At 42.6% G+C, this 19,528-nt stretch overlaps 1 protein-coding gene across 1 annotated transcript in view; it reads right to left on the bottom strand.

Moving 5' to 3' along the window:
• Nucleotides 1-19,311, bottom strand: part of LOC117347918 (interleukin-18-like) — a 40,254-nt gene extending 20,943 nt beyond the window's left edge. The window contains exon 1 of the mRNA XM_033919435.1: nt 19,207-19,311. Coding sequence (XP_033775326.1) covers nt 19,207-19,288 — 82 coding nt within the window. The 5' untranslated portion in view covers nt 19,289-19,311. The remainder of the gene's footprint in view (nt 1-19,206) is intronic.
• Nucleotides 19,312-19,528: the final 217 nt, after the last annotated feature.

Raw genomic sequence — 19,528 nt, 5'->3', positions numbered from 1 at the left:
AGAAGAAAATGATTAGCAACTCTGAACTGGATGTAGGAGGACTGCAAGAGACTTCCTGAGAGATAAAATATAAACCTGCAACTTTACCTGTCCCAGGGTGGCATATGGTAACATTTACAACAGGTTTAGTAAGTGGCTGAACAACAGGAGGGGTTCAATGGCACCAACACAGTTTATCTCACCTCCAGAGAAACAAGTGGAGCTTGGCAGCCCCTACACAGTTCTTCCCACCCTCACAAAACAACAAGAGGGGCTCCGCTTTACCCCCTCCACTATAAATACCTGCAGTGCCATGGATCCTCTAGCCCTGCCAGCTGAAGACCTCCTCCTCCGGCAACCATAACGTGTCTGGGTTTTCCCAGATGTCTGGTAACCCCACCCCTGTGGGTCCAGCATCTCTCCCCTCCTCCCTTTGGTCCTTCAAACCTGTTTTCTTTGCCTGAAGTGGCAGCAATAAACATACACTGCCTGTGGTTGGCTCCGGAGCCTTCCCTCTGTTGTATATGTGGAAACAGGAAGATGAGTTGGAGCGGGGCAGGATGTGGCAGAATGAAGACTCCAGAGCCAGCTGCAGGCAGCATGTGTCTATTTGCTAGAGGCAAAGAAAGCATGGGGGGAGGGCGGGGAGAGAGAGAGGTGCTGGATCCAAAGAGTCAGTGCTGGGCAGGGGGAACAGGACAGGTGCTTGACCCACAGGGGAAGAGGTTGGATAAAAAAAAGAAGAGAGAGAGAGTGGCCACCGCAAACTGTTCAAATAACATACACAAAATAATAAAAAAAAAATATTAAAAAAAAAGCCCCAGCAGATAGTGTTGCAGCAGGATTAGGGATTCACTGAATTATATGAGACTAGTGACTGTTGTGTGCTGATGGAGAAGACAGGGAAACAGAGAAACTAGAATTAGATTTAACAGAGCAGAAGAAAGTATTTCCTTAACGACTCACATTGTTTATGAAGCTCCCATTTCTCCCAGTTCATATCAGCAAAAGTCTTCAGCATGACCAGAGTGGAAGTGGCACCTGTGTTCTGAGATTCGGTCTTTGCTACAAAGTTTTGAACAGAGACACGTGTGCACTTGAAAGGAGCATCCATTGTGGGAAAATGCCCTTCTGCATAGTTATTATGATGTCATCCTCTTCTCACACTGTGAGTCTTGCCCAAACAGATTCTTTAATGTTTGTTACCTTTCTGCATGAGACACTGGACTACATGATGTGCATGCAACGAGATGAGTAAGAGGTTATGTGTTTGAAAGCAAGTGGGAATTCCTCCTCATCTCTTCATGCCCTACGGCAGCCAAAATTTTTAGTTTAGTTTAGTTTCTTGTATTGTTTATAGAATTTTAATCTTTTTTAGGGTTTTTAAAACTTTTTTGTTTCAGGAGCAATATTGTTCAATAGTGTGCACTCTTTTCTGATAGTGTACATTCTTTCAGTAGAATGCACATTATTGGGAAATTGTGCATGCATGCACTTTCGGGAAGAGTGTGCATTATTGTCCAATAGTGTGCACATTCTTTCAGTAGAGTGTACATTATTGGGAAATTGTGCATACATGCACTTTCGGGAAGAGTGTGCATTATTGTCCAATAGTGTGCACATTCTTTCAGTAGAGTGCTCATTATTGGGAAATTGTGCATGCATGCACTTTCAGGAAGAGTGTGCATTATTGTCCAATAGTGTGCACATTCTTTCAGTAGAGTGCTCATTATTGGGAAATTGTGCATGCATGCACTTTCGGGAAGAGTGTGCATTATTGTCCAATAGTGTGCACTCTTTTCTGATAGTGCACATTCTTTTGGTAGAGTGCACACTATTTATGACATAGGAAAACCTCCCAAAACGTGGGAATTTCCAGTCCTGTTGGGCAAAAAAACTGAAAATGTTGATATTGACCACCGGGTGAGGCTTAAGGGGGGGGGCTTAAAATAGCCTGAAAAATAAAAATGGGTTTTTGGGTTTAAAACCACGAATAAGCGAATCTGTAGATACGGAATTCGCGAATACGGAGGGGGAAGTGTATATCTTTTTTGACCAACATTGTACACAGTATTCGAGGTGCAGTCACACGACAGAGCGATACAAGGGCATTGTAATATTCTCATCTGTGTTTTCCATTCCTTTCCTGATAATTCCTAACATTCTATTTGCTTTCTTAGCACATTGAACAAAGATTTCAACGTATCATCGATCCTTTTCCTCCTCTGCTCTAGTTCAGGTTCCTCTTTCCCACATGCATCGCTTGAACATCACCTGCCATTTGGATGCCCACAGTCCTACTCTTGTAAGGTCCTCTTGCGACTTAACAACTTTGAATTACTTTGTGCCATCAGAAAATGTAGTCACTATTCCCGTTTCCAGATCATTTATAAATATTTTTTGCTTCCTGAATTAGCACTTCCACATTAGCATATTTTAAAGTTACTTGTTGCATTATTCTGTATGTGTATAAAATACAGTGGTGCCTCGCATAACGGACGCCTCGCACAGCGAACGCTGCGCATAATGAACTTTTTGTCTTGCTCCCTATAACGAACTTCGTTTCACACAACGAAGTCGCCCGAGGGGCCCGGGGGGGGGGGGGCGGAACTACTCTCGCCGAAGCCGGGAACAGCAGCACCCTCCTGTCTGAATGCAGTGTTCCATCATCTCCCTCCACCTTACCTTAGATGCCGAGTTTTCCGGCTTTCTTTTTCGGCCAGCCACACACTTTCAAAGAGCAGCACATGCGCGCATGCTCTGTTGTTCAATCTTCTCCTCTGACGCAACCGGAAACCGGAAGTTGCAGGAGAAGAGAACATTGATCAACTTCAGCAGCTGCGCGTGCACAGCTTTTTGAAAGCGTGCGGCTGGGTGAAAAAGAAAGCTGGCAAACTCTGCATATAAGGTGAGGTGGAGGGAGGGAAATGTAGGGCTGCAGAACGAATTATTTTCTTTTACATGTATTCTTATGGGAAAACGCGTTTCACACAACGAACGTTTCACATAACAAACTTGCTCCTGGAACGGATTAAGTTCGTTGTGTGAGGCACCACTGTATATGATCACTTTATAACTCATAGTGGGTGGAATTTGGGTTAAAGAAAGGCCTTGTATAGTTACAACATAACACAATCTACCTGGATTTTGAAAGGTTCCCTGATTATTCTTGAGAAGGAAACCGCAGGGAACGCAAGATATTATGTATGTGATATGTAAACCGCATAGTTTGTGGTATATAAATTTTTAAATAAATAAATTGTTTTTGAATGATGCCTCAAATGCTATCTCCTCCTTTGTTTCAGAATATTTGTAGTTTTTTAATTATTTTACAGAGTGTTGATTGCTTTCTGGTCTGTGAAAACACCTAATATGGCCCCCTAGCAATCATCGTAAGTTTTATGTAAGTGGGAGGGTGGAGAGCGGAGGGACACGCTATTGTGCAAACCGTCATCAGAATCCCATCCATTGCCAACAGGTGAACATAGAACAGACCAGAAAGGTAGATTTGGGGAGAAGGAGCTTAAGCGGGGCTCTGTGAGTGGTGCAGATACACAGGTTTTAAGGGAGACCAGGGTGTAAATATCACACCCTCTTCTTTGTCTCCCTGCAGTGGCTACAGCACAGTGGGCAGATGGGGGTGCTAGGGGTGATGTGTTAGAAAGCATTCAATTCCAGTTCAAAATGCTCCTGTGGTTAAGAAATGGAGTTTCAAGTTTATTATACCGCCTGTCATAACATCTAGGTGGCCAGCAGTGTGCTGGATTTCAAGAGAAAATGGGATAAGCATGTGGGATCACTTCAAGGAAGAAATTAGGGGGTGGGTCATTAGAGTGGGCAGACTTGTTGGGCCGTTGTCCTTTTCTGCCGTCATATTCTATGCTTCTATATTTCTTCTGTTATCTATATATATAAAATCGGAGGTATGTATGTGTGTGTGTGTGTATGTGCCGCGATCACGCAAAAACGGCTTGACCGATTTGAACGAAACTTGGTATGCAGATCCCTCACTATCTGGGGTGATATGTTCTGGGGGTCTCGCGGTCCACCTGCACACGTGGGCGGAGCTACAAACAGAACATCAGATTTCACCCATTCATGTCAATGGAAAAAATGTAAAAAGCTGCCATTCTCACAGTAATTCCAACTACCTGGGGTGATATGTTCTGGGGGTCTCGCGGCCCACCTGCACACGTGGGCGGAGCAACAAACAGAACATCAGATTTCACCCATTCATGTCAATGGAAAAAAAGTAAAAAGCTGCCATTCTCACAGTAATGCAAAAACGGCTTGACCGATTTGAACGAACCTTGGTATGCAGATCCCTCACTACCTGGGGTGATATGTTCTGGGGGTCTCGCGGCCCACCTGCACACGTGGGCAGAGCTACAAACAGAAAATCAGATTTCACCCATTCATGTCAATGGAAAAAATGTAAAAAGCTGCCATTCTCACAGTAATTCCAATTACCTGGGGTGATATGTTCTGGGGGGTCTCGCGGCCCACCTGCACACATGGGCGGAGCTACAAACAGAACATCAGATTTCACCCATTCATGTCAATGGAAAAAAAGTAAAAAGCTGCCATTCTCACAGTAATTCAAAAACGGCTTGACCGATTTGAACGAAACTTGGTATGCAGATCCCTCACTACCTGGGGTGATATGTTCTGGGGGTCTCGCGGCCCACCTGCACACGTGGGCGGAGCTACAAACAGAAAATCAGATTTCACCCATTCATGTCAATGGAAAAAATGTAAACAGCTGCCATTCTCACAGTAAATCAAAAATGGCTTGACCGATTTGAATGAAACTTGGTATGCAGATCCCTCACTACCTGGGGTGATATGTTCTGGGGGTCTCTTCACCCAAGAATTTATATGTTCTTGCTCCTGGAGGTGAAACTAAAAATGTTGTTTATAATCAAGTTTTGTGTTAGTTGTATTGTATTCGTTTTGTCAAATATTTCACATTATAATTTGAATATTGTACTTTTTATAAAGCTGTAAAAAAATAATTTCATTCACCACTATAAAGTATCTTTATTTGAATCCTTTTACAGTGTTATTGCTATAATTAAATACCCGTGCAACGCCGGGGCATCAGCTAGTTTCAAATAAAGGTTGAAATCAAATAACAGGCCCTTTTTATAATTTCCATGCAGCTAACGCGACGCAGCCCCTTCAATTTCCGTGGACTATGTCACGTTTGCCACACTGAAACTTGCTACCGTGGCTTTGTAAAAGGGGCCCGATAGAAATTGAAACAATAAAGATTTTTTTAAAACTTTCTATATTCATTGGTTTGTGTTTACCACATCAGTGCAATTACTAATTTATTCATTTGATTTTATAGCCTGTCCTTCTAAAAGAGTTCAGAAAGGGGTTACAAATCAGGTACTCAAGCATTTTAATTATCTGTTCTAGTGGGCTCACACAGTCTACACAGTATGTAATGTACCTGGGACATTGGAGGATTAAGTGACTTGTCCAGGGTCACAAGGAGCAGTGTGGGATTTGAACCACAACCTCAGGGTGCTAAAATAATCTGAAACCAGAATCAATATGAAAATGTCATCTGCACAGCAATATTTGGGCAAGAGGAGGAATAAAGTTAAATGCTGCCCTTGTCATCATTGTGGTTAAAAAGGTAAGGGGGGAGGAAAAGGGTGCATGTGTGCGTGGCAAAGAGAGGAGCGCGGGGGCAGGGGTGGAGAGGAAGACGCGCCCGGGGTGGACCACACCTCCTCTTTACAATGCTACTGAGTGGACATCTGAGGCATTTTCCTCCTTTCCAAGTCTAAAAACCTTTCTTTATAAAGATGCATTTGGAGTTATGAATCAGGTGTTTTGAATTATCTTATTCCCATCCCAATTTGTTCTTTCTCATCCCTTCTCTTCCCTTTCAAGTTTTTATTAATATTTGATGAATCGCTTATTCAGTTTACTATGCAATGTACAACTTCATAAAAACAAGGTTGTGAAAACAGACAAAATAACTTCGGACTTACAAATCTAAAACAGACATGAGTCGTAGAGGGTAGGGGGGAAAAGTTACAATTCTTTGTTAGAGAGAAAAAACAGAAAGGGGAAAAACGAGAGGGGGAGGGGTAAAAAGTTTGGGACCTAAAACATCTGGTCATAGGTCGAAAGATGAAAGGTTGAATGCGTCTTTAAAAAGATACGTTTTTAAAAATTTTTAAATGAGGGAAGATCTTTTTCTTCTCTAATGTACTGTGGTAGTGAGTTCCACAGTTGAGGGGCCATGACCGAAAACATATCGTGTCTTCTAATGCCTATAATTTTCAGGGATGGAACAGATAGGAGGTTTTGAGATGTCGAACGAAGAGACCGGAAGGTGTTATAGGGGATAAGCATTCTGGTGATAAATTGAGGTTCGTTAAAAATTAAAGATTTATATACTAAGAGTAATATTTTGAAAGTGATGCGATGGCTAATTGGGAGCCAATGGGAGTCAATCATAAAGGGCGTGACGTGATCATATTTTTTAGCATTATGGATGAGTTTAACAGCCGTATTTTGTAAGTTGAAACAATTTTTATTGATGACAAAAGAACAATAATAACAGCATAAGCAGAAAGGAACAGTCAAGGAATCAACAATTTTCCCCCTTGTTCCAAACTAGGATAGAAACCCCCTCCCCCTCCAACACATGTATAGTCCTGCATCCAAATGGCCATCAGCAAGAAAAAGGGACCAGACAAGAAAGAACCAAAGAGAACATCAAATTCCCCCTAGCACTCCCCACCACAGTCTAGCCCCCCCCCCCCAACAGCCCCTCAAGGATAGAGATGAGGTATGAAAGGAAACCAGCAAGCTGTGGAAAACAGGGTATACTTAAAGCAAATTCAAAATTTGGATGTGCCTCTTGCAACTTTAGCTTCCCAACCCAGTAACTCAAGGATAGCAAGTCTCCAACCCCAATACGAGGGGGGATCCTGCGAGGCCCACTCTTTCAATATCGCTTTCAAACCCAAAATAACAAGCTTCTGAACCCACTATCGAGCTCCCTTCCCTCGAACTCTGCAGGAACCTAAGAATCCCAAAAGGAGCACCTCGAGAGATAGCAACAGGGGCTGGCCCAGAATGTCTCTAATAAAGGCTCTAGCACGCTTCCCAAAGGTTTGCATAGCGGAACAATGCCAAAAAACATGAAAGAAAGTGGCTTCTGCCAAGTTACATCCCTTCCCATTTTTTTAAAGAAATGACGTATCCCAAAAGTTCTCCTTTCGTTTCACGTATTGTGTCTCATGTTGTCTATTTTACCCTATCTTAGCCTAATTTTCAGATAGGAATTGGAGGCGAGGAGGATGGCAGTTTGAGTGCAGAGCTCCTCTCCCTGGACAATCTGCCTGCTTTTAAATATCAGCAGCAGTGGGAGATCAATTGCTTTTACACCTAAGCAGCAACGGGACCAACCCACCAAAAACCCACAGTCCCGGTCCTGCAAAAATATGAGCTCCACCCTCCCTGCAGTTCGCTAGGAAAATCAACTGCTTTTACACCTAAGCAGCAGCAGGACCAGCCACCACTACCAAGAGCCCTTTGCCCCGATCCAGCCAGGCATGTGAGCTCCTCCCTCTGCAGTCCATTGGAGAGATCAATCTACCTGCTTTTAAATATCAGCAACAGTGGGAAATCAACTGCTTTTACACCTCAGCAGCAGCGGAACTATCCGCAACTACCAAGAGCACACAGACCCGATCCAACCAAGAGTGTGAGCTCCACCTCCCCCTGCAGTCCACTAGGAAGATCAACTGTTTTTTACACCTAAGCAGCAACAGGATCAGCCACCACTACCGAGAGCCCTTTGCCCTGATCCAGCCAAACAAGTAAGCTCTTCCCCCAGCATTCCGTTGGAAAAATCAATATGCTTGCTTTTAAATATTATCAGAAGTAGGAGATCAACTGCTTTTACACCTAAGCAGCACCAAGACCAGCCGCCACTATCGAGAGCTTTTGTCCCAATCCAGCCAGACGTGTATGCTCTTCACCATACAATTTGTTGGAGAGATCAATCTGCCTGCTTTTAAATATCAGCAGCATTGGGAAAACAACTGCTTTTACACCTAAGCAGCAGCGGGTCCATCCGCAACCACCAAGAACCCACAGACCCGAACCTGCCAGGAATGTGAGATCCGCCCCCCCTACAATTCGATAAGAAGATCAACTGTTTTTACACCTAAGCAGCAATAGGACCAGCCGCCACTACCGGGAACCCTTTGCCACGATCCAGCCAGACATATAAGATCTTCCCCCAGCATTCCATTGGATAGATCAATCTACCTGCTTTTAAATATCAGCAGCAGTGGGAGAACAACTGCTTTTACACCTAAGCAGCATTGGGACCAACCGCAACTACCAAGAGCCCATAGACCAGATCATGACAGGAGTGTGTGCTCCACACCTCCTGCAGTCCGCTAGGAAGATCAACTGCTTTAACACCTAAGTAGCAGCAAGACCAGCTGCCTATAATAGGAGCCCTTGCCCCGATCCAACCAGGCATGTGAGCTCCTCCCCCTATATCCCGTTTAAGAGATCAATCTACCTGCTTTAAATATCAGCAGCAGTAGAAAAACAACTGCTTTTACATACAAGCAGCAGTGAGACCTACCGCAACCACCAAGAGCCCACATACCCGATCCTGCCAGGAGTGTGAACTCATCCCCCTGCAGTCCATTGGAGAGATCAATCTGCCTGCTTTTAAATATCAGCAGCAGTGGAGATCAACTGCTTTTACACCTAAGCAGCAACGAGACCAGCCACAACCACCGAGAGCACACAGTCCCGATCCTACCAAGAGTGTGAACTCTTCCCCCCATGCAATCCGCTAAGAAGATCGACTGTCGGCTCCGGGCGGCTTTCCCGCAGAGGAGAGAATCCTGCATTCACCGTGGGCCTCATCTGGGGCAGCCTCCTTGGAGCGGCTGGGGCACGGGCAGTGTGTGTGGGAGGGAATGCATGGATGGGAGAACATCGCAGGGGAGGAGACATAGGCATCCTGGGACTGTCTGCCAAGTCTCTTCCCTGAAGAAGCCCTTTCTGGAAACGTCAATCGCTCCTCCTAAACTTACTTGCTCCACTTCATCACTGACGCTGAAACCGTGGATTGAAGACAAACTTTTATTTTATTTTTCTTTCCAGCTTATGATTTATCTTTAATCTTATCTATTGTTTTGCCTTTTGTCTTTGTTTTGTTCTATTTCTATCATTTAAATTTCTCCAGAATTCTACTGTTCAACGGCTCCCCTTCTGCTTCTATTCCTTTCTCTCCTCTCTTCTACCTTCCAAAGTATTTAGATCAATGCTGTCTTGTTAAAATGTTTATTTTATTTTTATTTTTCCTCTAACTCTACTTTTCACTTCTCTATTACCCTCTAGGTACTTTAGTTAGATTGTGAGCCTTCGGGACAGTAAGGGAATTTTTCAAGTACCTTTCTTATTTCTAATCTTAATGTATATTTTCTGTAAACCGCTTAGAACCTAACGGATGTAGCGGTATATAAGAAATAAATTACATTACATTACATTACATTACATAATGTTTTGGTTTTTTTTGTAAACTGCTTAGGAATGGTAAGCGGTATATCAAACCATAATAAACTTCAAACTTGATTATAACACTTGGATGTTTTGACTTGTAAGATGTCCCAGTGCCTTTTGAAAATGAACCCCATAATCTAACAAGGAGGGTAGGAAAAGCCTCAGACCGGGAGGATTACAACTCACAGACTGGCATTGAGTAAACTTCCCTGTTTAATCATCGGCATAAAATCCTCTCCCACCTATTGTATATTGTATCATCTATATAATAAAACCCTAGCTGCGCATACGCACTTTTAACTGCGTGCTTCCATGATCCGTAGGTCTGTGGCCGCAGGAGTGCGTATGCGCGAGTCCCCAGCCTTCTTCCCAGCACCTACCCACACTTGCCGACAGGACTGGCCGCCAGCGCTGGACTCCCTGCTCTCCCCAATATTCAGCTCCTCTCACCAGCTGCACCAGCGGTGGAGAAGGCTTCCAACGTTGGCGGGGATCGAGAGGAGCCGTAGCGACACCTCATGGGGCGGGAAGGGAAGCGCCGAAAAAACACTCCAGCCGCTACTTTCTTCGCGGTCCTGACTCCAAAACTGCCGATTCCAACAGCGTGTGCAGCACTCGAGTCTACACACACTGCTTCGGGGCCTTCTACTGCCCTGATTTGCTCTGCTGCGTCTCTGATGATGTCATCAGGGATGTGCCAGAGTAAATCAGGGCAGTAGAAGGCCCCGAAGCAGCATGTGTAGAGTGCTGCACACACTGCTGTAATCGGCAGGTTTGTCAGGACTGCGGGAAGGGAAGGGGGGAGTAAGGGAAACGCTACTGCTGCACAGGGAAGTGGGGGGGGGGGGGTGGAACGAAATGCTGCTGTACAGGGAAGTAGGGTGGGGGGAAATGCTGCTGCACAGGGAAGTGGGGGGGGGTGGGGGGAAGAAAGACAGACAGCTAGCACCCGTTAATGTAACGGGCTAAAATACTAGTATTCTATAATTTTAGTAAATTAGTGAATTCTTATTCTCTTAGGCTGGCGTCATCATTGTTGCTGTTATCCAGGTCTCACCATGTCTGGTCAGGGTATGAAGAAAGCCACAGCATGATGGCTGAAACGTTGGTTCTACCTACCTAGACGTGGCAAGACCCGGACAACAGCAACAATAGTGAATTCTCCTTCAAGTCACTCATTTTCAATATTTTAACTTTTCATATCTATTTCAAAACTACAATTTTAAAGGTATTTTTCAGACTAAGGGGCTCATAGTCAAAACATCCAAATGTCCAAAAAAGCACCTAAGTCGGCACTTAGACATTTTTCTCACCAAAACATCCAAGTGCAGATAATCAAAACTCATTTCCTGGACATGTAGTGGGACGTTTCACCCACTGTGCGTCCAGAGAGTAAAGGGGCATGATGGGAGATGTGATATGAGGATATGGACAGGCTTTGGGCAGCCTTAGACTTAGACATCCTGCAGCTATAATCAAACGTTTTGCAGGATGTCCTAGATGGAACTTAGACATTTCAGGCTAGACCTGTTTCAGAAGCGTCTAAGTGCCAAAAAGGTGCCCAAACTGACCAAATGAAACCTGGATGGATTAACTACTGACTTCCCCCCCAATCCCCCCAAGTGGACACAGACCCCCCTCCCACCCACAAACATCTGAATTTAAAAGTCCATACCTGTCTGTAGAAAGGCATCTCCTATCGGATAGCCTACTAGAGCATCACACAGGTGTATTAAGTAGGCTAGTGAGTAGGCAAGTGAATCATAGAGAGGAGGACCCAGATTTATAAGCTACTTTACCCACATTTATGGTAGAAAATTTGAGCCCACCAAAATCCTACTGTACTGCCATATAGATACTGCCTATAGCCATAAGGTCTATTGGGGTGGTAGCCAGGTAGTATAGTGGGTTTTAAGGGAGCTTGGGAGGGGGCTCACCACAACTTTTAAGGGGGTTATGGTGAGATGGATATATGGCACCCTTTATGTGAAGTTCACAGCAGTGTCCTCTAAGGTGCCCCACTGCTCTATTGGCATGTCTATGGGGCCAGTCTATCATAATGCTGATCCCTCCCACGTCCAAATGCAGTTCATTTGGACATTTCCAACTTTGATGATTTTTAGGTCAAAAATGGAGTATAACTTTGGACATTCTGGCGGTCTAGATGTCCCGATGACCTAGACATCTAAGTAGACTATTTAAAAAAATATATATATATTTGGATGTTTTGAAAATGCCCCTCCACAACATCAAATACTAGCACAATCCCTTCCTCCTCCCCTAGGTCATTCCAGTAAAATAACATTAATTCTGGTGACTATAGGGCTGGAGGAGAAGGAAAAAGTAGGTTCTTACCTTGCTAATCTTCTTTTTTGTAAACAGGAATGGTAGTCTTGACCAGTAGGTAAAACCATCATTAGCTGCATGGGTTGTAGAGGGCACACTATTTTGTTTTCATGCTCCACCTCCCATTACTCTGGGATGAGTTCTACCCCCTCAATCAGTACCAAAGCTTCTAGCGAGTCCTAGAGTGCCAACATAAGAGAGGGGTACGAGGAAACTCACTGAAATCACATGTCTGTTCTGCCCTAAATACAAACATTAAACCACAACTAACCGAAACAAACAAGGTGGAAACAAAAGGGGCCAACTGTGTGCCATCTACATCAATAGTTCTGTTGCCCAGTATTTAAAATGAGCCTCTTATAAGTGAATTCCTCTTCATTCCTGATCCTACTGGGCAGGAGTTAGAAACAAGACATCTGACTAAGCAAGCATGTCTGAAACAGAAAGCAGGTTAGAATACTATACATCTGGTAGGGAGGGCATGAAGACTACCATTCCCGTTGATAAGAAAGAATTAGCAAGATAAGAACCTAATCTTTCCTTCTTGTGCAACTGGACTGGTAGTCTTGATAAATGGGATGTATCAGAGCACTCCCAGGTTCCTAGGGTGGGACAGATGCGCCAGCTGCCAGCACTGAGGACCCAAATGTGGTGTCCAGCCTGGCTGTGACATCCATCCTGTAAAACTTAGTTAATGTGTGGCAGTTAGACCAAGTGACTACCCTGAAAATCTTTGCAGGTGAGACTGCTCTAGAATCTGCCCAGGATGACACAATGTTGCGAATGGAGTGCACCTTCAGCACCAGTGAAGACTGCTTTCCACTTCCAATATAAGTGGAAGATATGGCCATTCTGATCTATCTAGATATAATTGCTTTAGATGCTGGTCTCACCTGATTTGCCACATTCGTAAGGACAAAGAGGTGATCATACTGCTGGAACTTGTTGATTACTTCAAGATAACAAAGCAAAATTCTTCATACATCCAGAAATTTCAACACTCTACCCATCTTCTTCACTCCCTTAGTTGTGAAGGCTGGGAGGCGCACCCCTTGGTTTACATGAAAACCAGACACAACCTTCTGTAGGAAGGAAGGAACCATTTGAATTGAGACTCCGTAATCAATATCGGGCATGTTAAAATCACCTATTAGTAATACTTACCCTTTTACAGCTATATTCTGAATGTCTACTATATCCTAGTCATGGTTCTCCATGAACCATGTCTCTGTGATTGCCACTAAATCCAACTCAGACTCTTCCATCACAGCCTCTAGATCCAAAACCTTGTTTCCCATACTTTGAGCATTAGTATATACTGCTTTCCAGACATTGTCCCCTTTTCCCATTTGTGTAGAGGTATTTAGTGATTCATTTACCTGAGGGCTTATATTCATCTGGGGGCTTTGATCACCCTGGCCCAACAATTCTACAGTAGTTTAAAGCCATCTTCAGTAGGTTAGCCAGCCTGCTGCTGAAAACACTTCTTTCCTTCTTTGATAGATGCAGGTAGAAGTTAGAATTGAGATGTCTAGGTTAGGACACTTCAAGTTTCACAAGAGAAGTGCCTTGCATCTAGACCCTGTGCACATATGAAAACGAGACCTTAGACTAGTGGTTCTTAACCTGGGTTCGACCGAACCCCAGGGGTTCGGTGAGTCAGTCTCGCGGGTTCGGCGGAGGTCAAAACACACCTCCGACTCATATAGCGCTTCAGTCACGTTCAATCTTCTATCAGTTATTCAGTGATTTTGATCAAGACTGATCGTGTACTCGGTTTCTTGATCTATCAATCTGTAACTAACGCCTTATATACATCAATCAATTCCTGATCAAAATTTGTGATTTAACTGATAGATGATTGAACGTGACCGAAGTGCTTATGATTCGTGATGATACGCCCCGCTTGTCCATAATTGGCTGCAGGTGATCACGCAACATCGCTTGGCCTATCTGTGCTGCAGGGGATTTGATGCGCACAGTAGTCGAATTGTAACTGTTGTGATGGTACGTCGTGTGATACCTATCTTAATATTTTAATCCCTTACTAACTATGTCGAGCAAAATACGAAAGTGGTTGGACGAATATGTGCAATATGGATTCACATGTATAACGGAATGTGATGGGAGTCAGCGTCCTAATTGCATGATTTGCAATGCCAAGTTGAGTAATTCTAGTCTAGCTCCGGCAAAACTAAGGGAACACTTCCTTAAGCTGCATGGAGATGGAAAATACAAGAACACAACGCTCGCTGAATTCAAGGTGAAGAGAGCAAGATTCGATGAAAAGGCTACTCTGCCTGTTCTCGGCTTTGTACCCATCAACAAACCGATCCTCACAGCATCGTACGAAGTTGCTTACCTGATCGCTAAGCAGGGCAAACCACACACCATTGGTGAAACACTCATAAAACCAGCTGTGTTGAAGATGGCGAATATCATGCTGGGAAAAGCGGCTGAAGTTCAGTTATCTGAAATTCCTCTTTCAAATGACATCATCAGCAACAGAATAGAGGACATGAGCAAAGACATCAAGTAGTTGCAGATCTGATTTCAAGCCCGGCAAAATTCAGCCTTCAACTCGACGAGACCACAGACGTTTCCAATCTAAGCCAGCTTGCAGTATTCGTGCGCTATGTGAAAGACGACGTGATAAAGGAAGATTTTTTATTTTGTAAGCCTCTTACAACAACAACTAAGGCAACTGATGTGAAGAAACTTGTGGATGACTTCTTCAAAGACAACAATCTTTCGTGGGATATGGTTTCTGCAGCTTGTTCGGACGGAGCTCCAGCCATGCTCGGAAGAAAGTCCGGTTTTGGTGTGCTAGTGAATGCCAATGCACCACACATCATTGTTACACATTGCATTCTGCACAGGCATGCGTTGGCAACAAAAACCTTGCCTCCAAAACTGGCAGAAGTTTAAAAATTGTTGTGGAATGCGTGAACTATGTGCGAAATAATGCTCTGAAGCACCGCATCTTCAAGGAGCTGTGTAAAGAAATGGGATCTGAATTCGAGGTACTTCTGTACCATTCTAACGTTCGGTGGTTATCCCGGGGACAGGTGCTGAATCGTGTTTTTGCCATGTGTGTGGAATTAGCTCTGTTTTTGCAAGAGCAGCAACATTGTCATGCAGATTGCTTCAAAAATTCTGAGTTCATTCTCATTTTAGCGTACATGGCTGATATCTTTGCAGCTCTCAATCATCTCAATAAGCAGATGCAGGGTGGTGGAGTCAACATCATCGAAGCGGAAGAAAACCTGAAAGCTTTTCAAAAAAAGCTACCATTATGGAAACGACGAACAGAAAACGATAACTTCGCAAACTTTCCCCTGCTAGACAACTCTGTAAGTAGGATCGAAGATGTATCTGGAATCGGAGACATTTCTGTACCCGCGGAACTGAAGCAAACTATTGCCCCGCACTTAGATGAGCTTGCAAAGTCTCTCGACGGATACTTCCCTACAAGAGAGTCATATCCAGTATGGGTAAGACAGCCGTTCACGTTTAGTGTTGAGACAACAGATGTCAATGATGAATACCTCGATGAAATCATTGAAATTCAGCAGAGCCAGGTTCAACAGCAACTCTTCAGAACAACAACGCTCTCAACGTTTTGGTGTCAACAATTGGTAACGTACCCTGTTATTGCTAAGAAAGCTCTGGAAATTTTCATACCGTTTGTTACAACATATCTTTGTGAGCAATCCTTTTCGAGGATGCTGGACATAAAAACGAAGAAAAGGAACAGACTTTGTTGCGAAAATGACATGAGAGTGGCACTTGCCAAGGTAAAGCCGCGCATTTCTGAACTGGTCTCTGAGAGGCAACAGCAGAAGTCACACTGATTTGCAGTAAATTTCATTATTATGTTATTATTATTCGAAATATAGGAGAACTTTTTTGTTTTCAAAATTGATATTATTTTTTCCCTCACTGTATACCTATGTTTTGAATTTGTAAAAATCATATTTTATTTTTCCAATAAAGAAGGGTTCGGTGAACACGCATATGAAACTGGTGGGGTTCAGTACCTCCAACAAGGTTAAGAACCACTGCCTTAGACTGATATAAAACATATAAACGTTTTTGGCAGGATTGATCTTTTTGTTGCTTGACTGCTAAATCACTACCCTTCAAGAAATAGTGGTTTGATCTTTTGTTTGCTGGACTGTTAAATTGTTACTATTCAAGAAATAGAGACTCCGGATGCAGGCCTTAGGGCCGAAACACACACCTGTCGAGTCTTTCAATTGATGGATTAAAGTATTCAGAACTATTGATCGCCTTCATTACTTCTTGTTTGTGCTTTTTCACTAGTATTTTAAACAGAATTTGCTCACATAGGGTCCCTTTTACAAAGATGCAGTATCGATTCCCCCATAGCAAATGCAGCAAAACCCATTCAGTCCAGCATCATCCCCATGGTTGTTTTCAACATGTCCAGTCATCTGACTGCAGGTCGCTCTCTTCGCCTGGTTCCTTTGATCTTCCCAAACATGATGTCCTTCTTCAGTGATCTCTCTCTCATGATGTGACCAAAATAAGACAGTCATAACGTCATCATTTAGGCTTTGAGTGACATAGCTGGCTTGATCTCTTCCAGAATCGATTTGTTAGTTCTTCAAACGGCCTGCATAAAATTCTTCTCCATCATCAAAGCTCAAATGAGTCAATATTCTTTCTGTCTTGTTTCCGTAATGTCCAGCTTTCGCATCCATAATTGACTAATGAGAAAATGAGTGCGTGGACAAGTCTGATCTTTGTTTGGAATGTTATTTCTTTGCCTTTGAATACTTTGTCAAGAACCTTCATTGAAGAGTGACCAAGTGCTATTCTGTGGAGTATTTCTTCCCTGTTAGTTGCTTCTTTGTTTATGAAATAGCCCAGCAGATTGAAATCCTTTACAACTTCTATTCTGTCACCTTCAAGATCAAATCTTCATAATTTTCCGTGTTCATGATCTTCGTCTTGTTTATGTTGTTCTAATTCCATGTTATGACTTTCGGGCTTTGACTTTTCTCAGTAGATACAGCATGTCTTCTTTGCTGCTGATAATGAGCATTGTATCATCTGCATAGGGCAAGTTGTTCATATTTTGGCCACCAACTTTGAAACCAACACTCTCTTCTTCCAAATTTGCTTTTCTAAAGATGGCCTCACTGTAAAAGTTGAACAGGTAAGGCGACAAGATGCATCCTTGTCTGACGCCATGATTTATTGCAAACCAATCAGTGTCAGTTCTCACTGCAGCTTCTTGATTTTCATAGAGGCTCTTTATCAGCTGAGTTATGTGTTTGGGTATTCCATTTGCGCTAGAGTTCTCCACAGTTTACTGTGATCCACACAGTCAAAAGCTTTGCTGTAATCTATGAAGCAAAAGTATAGGGGCTTTTGGTATTCTTTGCTATTCTCCAATATTCATCTAACTTTGGCAATAATGTCTCTTGTTCCTCGATCTTTTCTGAAACCATCCTGAACTTTAGGTAGTTCTTGCTCAACGTATGATTGTAGCCTTTGTTGTATTATTTTCAGCAATATTTTGCTTGCGTGTGGAATTAATGGATTAATTCTGTAGTTGTTACAGTCCTTGTCGTCACTTTTCTTCGGTATAGGTATGAATAGTGATCTTCTCCAATCAGTGGGCCATGTTTTTTCCTTCCAATTCTATTGATACAGTTGAGTGAGGGCCATGATAGCACCTTCTGAGACTTTGAATAATTCTATTGATATCAGGTGACTTGTTTTTTGATAAAGCTTTAATTGCTGCTATGACTTCTTTTAAAATATCTGGTTCTTATCTTTACATCTCTTTTTAATGCTTTCTTGATCATTCAGTATCTTTTCATTGGCATCTTTAAGCATCCCCAATTGAGACTGGAATTTCTGCCACAATCTCTCAATATCCTGATACACTAATCTGGTAGACTTTAGTCTATGGCCCAGAAATATCAAAGAAGAGCCAAAGTTAATTTAATCATGTATTTTTAATGAGAATAACTAATGGGCAAAATACACTATTGATGTGTGAAACTGTATTTTCACTCCCTTCTGAAAATACAGACAGCGCCGGAATCCTATGGGATAGATAAGTGCAGTTCCACACATCATTAGTGTATTTTGCTTTATGGATTATTTCATATTTAACTGATTTGAAAACGGTGTATAGTGAACAAAATTTAGAAACAGGGAGGTTGGGGGAGGGGGGGGGAGGAACAAATGACTGTAGAATTGGGATTGGTGAAGTGGGTTCTGTAATAGCTGTGCGCTATAAGAGGCCCCATGATCCCTTTCCCAAGTTGAATTTCTGATGTTCCTCTCCTTGGTTAGTTGTAGGTTTTAAAAGAAATCTGAATGAGTATGTATTAAAAACCCACCTAGTCCATGGGATACTAAGAAGAAGTTTTTGAATACTGTTTGCTTGGAACCATTTTGGTAGAAGTGCCATCTCCAGAACAGACCCTAGGCCCATCAAGTCCAGCAATCCGCACACGCGAAGGCCCCGCCAGGTGTACCCTGGCATAGTATTAGTCCCCATATCACTTTAAGCTTCTCATGAGAGATGTGCATCTAGTTTACCCTTACCTGTGTCACCTTAAGCCACTCATAAGGAGGTGTACATCTAACTTACCCTTAAACCCTAGAACGGTGGATTCCGCAATTACCTCTTCTGGGAGAGCATTCCATGGTATAGAACATAAAGAATCAAGAGGGTTGTGCCTCACTCATTTTTAAGAAGTGAAGTGTTAAAATACTACCCTGATTGTTAGGGCATCGACATTTATTTCACTTCCTAAAAGGGAAATTAATGTGTTGTTTTCTAGGAATACCTTAGTCCCACCCAAAACACAGTCAGATCATACTTTCTTACCATTTGCATACAATTGGATTTTTGAAGTACATATCCCAGCTTTGTAAATTTGAGAACTTAAATGTTTCTGCTAGATAAATAATTAAGTGCCAGTTTATGCATGTATTAAATGCAAATAGCCCGTCTAAAACAATTGCTATTGCTACATATACAACCATATAGATTTTATAGATCAAAGTACTGTATATAGAGTTCATAACTAGACTACAGAGAATGTTTTTGCATAGTCTTTAACAATGAACGAGTTATATAAAATTGGAAAGGGATAGATTAATTATATTTTGTAGCTAGAGATCCTGTAAGGAAGAAAAAAGCATACATAGGTATTTTAAAAATGGTTTATAATGTTTTCCTGCACTGATTGTAGTTCACATTTATTGCCAATAAAAAAGACCATTGAAAAAAGTATTTCTTTCTCTCTCATGGTTCAAACTTTGACTTACAATTGTTGCAACCATCTGAATGTAGGGTTGGCTGCATTTTTCTTAGGTTCCAGGATTTTTTTCTCCTCTGAATCCCAAGCATCTTCAAGCTTTTCTTCACTAAACTTTCTCCGCGTGATCACCGCTTAACAGTTCTCTTCCTTTTACAGACACACCTCTAGATTGTGCATCCTCTTTCTGACGTCGGGATTCAGAAATTTTTCCAACCATGAGGATGTATAGATTTTTAAAAAAAAATCTAAATCTGCACCACCACCTACTGATTGAAAACAACCACAACACTTTCCTCTCTTCCTAGAATGTTGTCTATTGTAGAACATAC

Source organism: Geotrypetes seraphini, chromosome 13 (assembly GCF_902459505.1).
Source record: "Geotrypetes seraphini chromosome 13, aGeoSer1.1, whole genome shotgun sequence".
Classification (NCBI taxonomy): domain Eukaryota; kingdom Metazoa; phylum Chordata; class Amphibia; order Gymnophiona; family Dermophiidae; genus Geotrypetes; species Geotrypetes seraphini.
This window is presented reverse-complemented; position numbering and strand designations above follow the sequence as displayed.